We start from the raw sequence: 7,532 nt of genomic DNA, 5'->3' as shown, positions 1-7,532 counted from the left end.
ATTTTGTTAAAATCAGCAATAATGACATTAACTTATAATAAGAAGTGATTGACTTCTAGGGTTTGATCGAATGAAAATTCCGGGTTGTGACATATGTCAAATACAAATAATTATTCCAAAAGTGAATAAATGTTATAAAAAAAATGAACTCATTTATATACAATTGCATCATCTAGCTTACTATGTGCCAATAACTCTCTGTGTGTTTAATTTTGCTTGAGTCCCGTTTCCTCCAAAGCTTCTAGCCATGCCAAAATATGATATCTTGAGTCTCGTTTCAAGAACCAAAATCACCTTCAATCACCCAATTAAATTCTAATGTTGGTAGACTGAGATTTCCAGAATCAAGTTTACATCCATCACCTTCAATCACCCCATTAAACTCTAGATCTTCTGTTGTTTGAATGAAATTGGTGTTTGTAATTTATGAACAAAAAACTCAAAGACCAAGGTTAACATTTGCTATATAGAAAGCACAACTGGGCATATGAATATATAATATGCAACATAAACATTTTCATGAAAATGATATAGACAAATAAGTAAGAGTGATGATATTGATACCTTAATTACGCCATTGGTGAATGAAATTTTAATTGCTTGATAGCAATACTTGACCTCTGAAAACAAATAAACAAAGGATCGGATCATCATTAGCTCAATGGTTTAAGCTACCAAATTACATTTGAGAACCAACGGGTGAAAACACTATGTGACCGGCTGCTCTTGTTGTTCATATCTGTTCCTGCCACTTTTATATTTGCAGCACCCTGATAAAGCATGAAAACTAATTTTAAATCCAATATAATCATAAATAAGAAGTAACAAAGTGTAAAGGGGATCCGATCGTACAATGTTATTAAGAGGTTTTCCATAACTATATATAACCTAATACTACATTGCTATTAAGGGACACCTTGTTTAAAGTAACTATGACAGGAATTGCAGTTGTGTCAAATTGTAGAAACTCGTCATCACTAACATCAACTTCTGGTTGTTTGTCAAAAGGAGCAGTTGAAGCAACTATGACAGGAACTGCATACCAAAAAAATTTATATTAACCAAAAAAAAATACCTGCATTCCAACATAAAGAACAAGGGAATTCATTAATGGCACATTGTATCGTGTTCATGCCCTTGCTACCTCATTTGGTGAAATAAGAAGTTTCTGCTTTAGTTCAGACATAAAAGAAGTCCCTTGTGGCCTTGTCTGTATAAGTATAACAAAACAAAATTATAAATTAATTAAGAGTCTGAAATGAATCAGAATTGTTAATAGTTTGTTTTAGTTTTAAAGTACCTTTAGATACTCGTCCACATCATTTTTCATTCGCATAGTTTTAAGAGATGGATGAAATTCCGACAGAATGCAAGGTGACGACTAATCTCAGCTAGTAGATCAATCTAAATAATTAATATAATAATAAAAAAAATCAATAATGATCACTAAAAGTTACAATTAATTATACTATGAATAAGAAAAAAAAACAACGAACCTTTAAGTTGGGAGTTGAAGGGTCAGGTTGTCTCACGGTGAACCACACGCAGAGAATGTAGATACTCCAAAGCAAGAACCTGCAGTGCACAATATATCAAAACTCAAACTAATTTAAATTCAACAAACTTCCATTCATTTGTCTGTCTATTATAATTTATTGCATCCTACTTTCAAAAATCTATTCTACCCAATTACATTTATAGCAATATCCCCCACAAAAGAAAAAAATTGGAAGTAATTATACAAATTTGCATTATGGGAGAGGTTTATTATTTAAAGCACTCAAAGGTTGTTAGAATAACATTTTGCATTGTAGGGGGCTTAATGTTATTTTTATTCTTTCGTAACAACCTATTGACTAAGTTTTTTGGTTAGCAAGTTAGAATAATAGTATATATAGGGTGTTAGGGTTAAGGATTTGGTGAGCAGAAATTGAATTTGGTACTTGTTGAACTATAAACCTATAATTTTACTTTCTTTTAGCCAGTTTATATCATATAATTGGCATTGGATGGATTTTTCAGGGTACGATGTCTTGATAAGAAATGAAATGAAAATAAAAACATACCACTTCTGCAATGTATATACGAGCAACATCTTCATCCAAGTAGCCTAAGTTTCTCACTAACGAATATAAATCACCGCCATTCAAGTATTCCATGACAAGGTACAAATTTTCGCGACAAGTAAAAGAATAAAAGAAACGGACCTGTCACAATTTAAGTATTTCATATTTGATTATATTTTCTAAAGAAAGACCAAAAAAATTATATATTATTACCACAAAAGGATTGAGAATTGATATGAAAATATCATGCTCTGCCAATATACTCTCGACCGCATTCTTCCGGATCATGTCAGCTTTCTTAAGAACCTGCCACAAAAATCCATAAATATAAATATATAATAAACAAATGAAGAATGAAAGGGTGAGGTACCTTTATAGCGAAAGGATCTCCTGTGGTTCTCTTTTTGGCTAAAAAGACGCCCCCAAATGCTCCACGACTAATCGGTTTTATAATCTCAAAGTCATCAATGGAAGAGCGGTCCTTATTTCTAGAATGCATAGGGCTGGTTCTGAAGCTCCGTACCACATCGTCCTCCAATGGAACATCTTCATCGATAACCGTGCTTGCGATGTCAACTTTTTCATCATCAACCATCTCACACATCTGCCAATACTTCTCCCTGCTTGTAACAACTAATAATTAACATTTATGATTTATGATTTATGATTTAACAAACACACACCTCATAAAAAAATGTTTATTATAAAAATGTTATCACCGTATAAGCTTCTGTATGCCTGCTCCAAATGTCTCGACGGTCAGGGCATCAACCTTTCTCCGGTCGATCACGACTCTTAAGTCATCAAGACACGTCAGCAGATACGACAAAGACCGGTCATCATCCAATGGCGTATTGCTAGCACATCGAGAAATATCAGCAAGCTCATTCATCTACAAATATTTCAATAATAGTACCTATATCTCATAACAAATAAGAACCTATTACCTACCTGTGGAAGGTCATCATGTTCAGAATAGGCACCCTTCCCTGCCAATAACAAGTCTATCTGGCTAGTTTTTGGTGTCATCAATGGCGACCTAGGATTCATGCTGCCAGCAGATGATGTGGTCATTCCTTGGTCAGATTTAGGACCAAAGCGGGTCCTACATGACATGGAGGGGTGAGCTTTAAGTATGGGTTTTTCTTTCTTGGGTTCCAGCATCTCGTGTTGTTCCTGATTGAAAGATTTTCTTGATGATGATGATGATGATGGTGGTTTTAAGGGTCTTGGAGGAATTCGTTTATCTGCTGAATGAAGGGATTGACGGAGTTGAAGAACAAGTTCATCTTCAACCAATCTGCTTTCTTTATGGAACTGTAGGAGCCTTGTACATCTTCTGAGTATGAAGAGCATTCGGGTGTCAAGCTGTTTCAAGATACCCATGGGGAGCTCTTGGTGCCTATCGTCCAGTTCTTGAACAATCCCCTCACACTGCAACCAAAACTCTCCAGGAGATGTCATGGAACACCTCTGAGCCAACACAAGTAAGTCCTCTAGAGTTTCCTGCCATTGCGGTTGACTCTCTGCATTCTTTTCTAGAATGCCAAGTAAATCCCCAACAAATATATGAAGATCAACATCCACTTCTTCCTTTGCTTTGTCAAACTTACCCCGTATCATTGACAAAACCTCCTGCACCCGCTCACATAAATTAAATTTAAATGAATCAGCTATTTATTTTAATACAAATATACAATACAAGATACATAAATAAATGCCTGCCTACCTCTACGTTATTTAAACCTCGAGGCTTCCAAAGTGGGAATGGTCGTACGCCTTTTGAGTTTAATTCATGGGAAAAACTTTTGATGTCAGTGGGATATCTTTTTCTAGGAGCACTTGTTACCCAGAGTATAGCTTGAAACCGGGGTGATTCAGATTCCTTAGGGTTCTCACAATCATATGATGTCTACAAACACAGAAAAATATAATGTTTCAGTTACCCTTACACATAAACAACTAACTAACTAACTAAGATAATGTTAAATTAAGTAACATTATTACCTTCATCTCTGGTGTACAAATCTCTGAGCTCCTCAACCCTCCAGAGTATCCCCTTGACTTCAGACGCCCAATCATCTTAACTGAGTCAAACAATAATTTATTGAATGATCGTCTTCTAGTAAGTATTAGAAAGCTAGACGTATCAGCATTTCAACAAATGCTCAATAAACTACAAACATATAAAATTATCATATGCTTTAAACCAAGTATCTCTAACAGCTAGAATGTCCACAGGCCATCAGATGTACCAGAAATATTACAAGTTGTGCTGCCTTAACAAATAATACATATCCGTATAAAATATGAAATAACTAACTTTGTTTCTATTTTCTACTTTTTTTTAAATGATCAGATCAAGCTAAGTTTAATAGTTAATGTATTTCATGCACCTTTTGCCTGGCAAGGGTATCCCGGTTAATATCCCTAAAATATGGATGTTGTTTCACCTACATTTATCAAATTATTCATCTTCATGTTCATAATGATTAATGTTGATAAAGAAAAAGAAGAAAGCAGACGTCGGTTGCTCCCCTAGCTCCAAGTCTCTGGTTGGGATTTTCTGTCAGTAATCTGCACAATGATTGAACTGAAAAAAGTGTATTTAAATTTTAAAGTTGATAATTAAAAAGTTTCTCTTATTGATCAATGAGATCCTGGGCATCAGGGCTCATTTCATCAGGCACTGCAGGCCAGGGTATGTTACGCTTGAGAATGTTGTCAAATATCATCTGAAAAAACAGTGAAGAAAAGGTAAGATTACAGCAACTAACAAAGAAGTGAAACTAGAACCGCAACCCCAACCCCACCTTAGGGTGCTCTGCATTGAAAGGAGGAATGCCAACAATCAGCTCAAATAGTATTACACCAACAGACCACCAATCCATTGATGTACGTGAAAGATATTTGAATAAAACATTCTAATGCATGAGATTTTATAAGCAATTCATGTCATTATTATATCAAGTTAGTTGTGAACAAACCATGTACATTTCCCAGAAGAATCTTGGGTGCCAAATAGTCTGCAGTTGTCCAATAGAAGAGCGGTTTTTGCGTCTTTCTTGCTGAGTCCCAGTGGCAGACAAAGATGGAGATGAGAGTGATGACTGAGTCCCATTATCACCCAATAGTGATGTGCCACTCACTGCTGGACCAGATAAATCGTCTGTACTGTTAATTAGACCCACCTTTGACAGCCCAAAATCTGTTAACTGCTCACAAAACACAAAACAACTATTATCGAAAAAGATCTTCATTAGAACCCTAAAAAGATTCAACAAGTTGATTCATTCTGAAATAACTGTGAGAATTTCTTAAACTTAATTGTTGTTGGAAAAATAAATTTTGCCTCAGATAAAGAGCATTCTAGAGTATGCCATTCTAACCATTGATGTAACAGTTCTTCAAGCTTCTTTTTGCTCTTCCTAAAATTTTAAAACATATTATTATTTAGTTATTGAGTATAAATAATATCTCCATTACTAGACTGATAATAAAATCTATTGTAGATTTATGTGTACTAATTACTGAATAATCTTAGTTATTGTAAATCCCTGAATTTTAGGTAGAATCCCTGATTTACAGGAATTAACATTGATTGTACAGCTAGGATATCCTCTGTAATCAGCCTATAAATAGGCATTTTTCTTCTATTGAAAAATAAAATCAATTCATTCCAAAAGCTTCATGGTATCAGAGCATTAGAAGCCTCTTTTTCACCTTCATCTCTTCCAACAATCTTTGTTCTAGCCTTCTCTTTCTTCAACAGAACTCATGGCTCATGAAAAAAGCAGTCTCACATCAGATGCTTCTTCACATCCTTCTACCATCAATAACCTCAACATCTCTGGTTCATCCTCTCATGATAATGAAGCCGTATCTCTTGTTACCAGTCACAAGTTTAATGGCCATAACTTTCTTCAATGGTCACAATCTGTGATGATGTATATTGGTGGAAAAGGAAAGGAGGAATATCTTACTGGAGAGATTGAGACTCCAAAATCAGATGATCCAAAGTACAAAACATGGAAGGCTGATAATCACATGATTAAGTCATGGCTGATTAATTCTATGAATAATGATATAGGAGAAAACTTTCTTCTATATCCGACTGCAAAAGAACTTTGGGATGCTGTCAAAGAATCCTACTCCAGTTCTGAAAATACATCAAAACTTTTCGAAATTGAAGCCGCCCTCTATGACCTCCGCCAAGACGACACCTCTGTCACACAATACTTTAACACTCTTACTCGGTATTGGCAGCAGCTAGATCTATTTGAAACCTATTCCTGGAAGTGTACTGATGACACTACTCTATACCGGAATATCGTTGAGAAAAGGAGAACTTTCAAGTTTCATCATGGACTCAATAAAGAACTTGATGCAGTCAGGAGTAGGATCATGAGTATCAAGCCTCTTCCTCATGTTAAGGAAGCATTCTCAGAGGTTCGACAGGAAGAGAGTAGGAAAAAGGTCATGCTTGGTGCTTCCCCTAATCCATCAACTCAAGATTCATCTGCTCTTGCTACCCGGGGACAACAGAAGGGACGACCATGGTGTGAACATTGTCGTAAATCTGGACATTATCGAGAAACATGTTGGAAACTTCATGGAAAACCTGCTGATTGGAAACCAAAATCATGGAAAGACAAAGAAACTCATGGAAATGTGGCCATTACTCCTTCAAGTGTTGTTGAAGGAAAAGGGGACACATCAAACTCATCTCCTTTCACCAAAGAACAATTGGAGGCACTTTAGAAAATTTTAAGTTAGTCCATTCAACCAAACACCACTCCCGGTATAGGGTTGTTGACCACTAAAGGTAACCATTCACTAGCCCTTATGGTCATTAAAAAGCATATTAACCCTTGGATTCTTGATTCTGGAGCATCAGATCATATGACAGGAAATCTGAGCATTGTTTCTGAGTTTCATGCAAGTTCAAAATATCACACAGTAAAAATTGCAGATGGAACATCCTCCAAAGTTGCGGGTGTGGGTTCAGTCAAAATAAACCCAAATCTAACCCTCAAATCTGTTCTTTATGTACCCAAATTGGAATATAATTTACTATCTATTCGTAAAATTACACGTGAACTCAATTGTGTGGCTAAGTTTTACCCAGATATTTGTGTGTTTCAGGACCTGGTTTCGGGGAAGATGATTGGCAGTGCTAAGACGTGTTATGGGCTCTATGTCTTACAAGATGACGCTCTTTCTGTCGGGACATCTCAACAATTTAGCTTGTTCTCTTTAAATAACCAGTCTCGTTCCAATAAAGATAGTGATATCATGGTGTGGCACTATCGTCTCGGTCATCCGAATTTTTGGTATTTGTCAAAAATGTTTCCCTCATTGTTTATTAATAAAAGTCCCGACTCTCTTTGCTGTGAAATTTGCCAACTCGCAAAACATACTCGAAACACTTATCATAGTATACCCTACACACCTTCCAAACCATTT

The 7,532-nt window shown here is 35.8% G+C and overlaps 1 protein-coding gene across 1 annotated transcript; it reads right to left on the bottom strand.

The window, feature by feature from the left end:
* Window positions 1–569: 569 nt before the first annotated feature.
* Window positions 570–4,148, bottom strand: LOC111898388 (probable serine/threonine protein kinase IREH1). Its single transcript, XM_052766471.1, has 11 exons — window positions 4,074–4,148; window positions 3,796–3,978; window positions 3,018–3,701; window positions 2,786–2,958; window positions 2,437–2,686; window positions 2,280–2,372; window positions 2,067–2,207; window positions 1,533–1,575; window positions 917–1,035; window positions 684–770; window positions 570–620 (listed from the first exon to the last, which is right to left on the bottom strand). Exons 1-11 carry the CDS (start codon window positions 4,146–4,148, stop codon window positions 570–572), a joined length of 1,899 nt encoding a protein of 632 aa, XP_052622431.1.
* Between the last annotated feature and the right edge of the window lie 3,384 nt (window positions 4,149–7,532).

The sequence above is a fragment of the Lactuca sativa genome, chromosome 1, assembly GCF_002870075.4.
Source record: "Lactuca sativa cultivar Salinas chromosome 1, Lsat_Salinas_v11, whole genome shotgun sequence".
Taxonomy (NCBI): Eukaryota; Viridiplantae; Streptophyta; class Magnoliopsida; order Asterales; family Asteraceae; genus Lactuca; species Lactuca sativa.
This window is presented reverse-complemented; position numbering and strand designations above follow the sequence as displayed.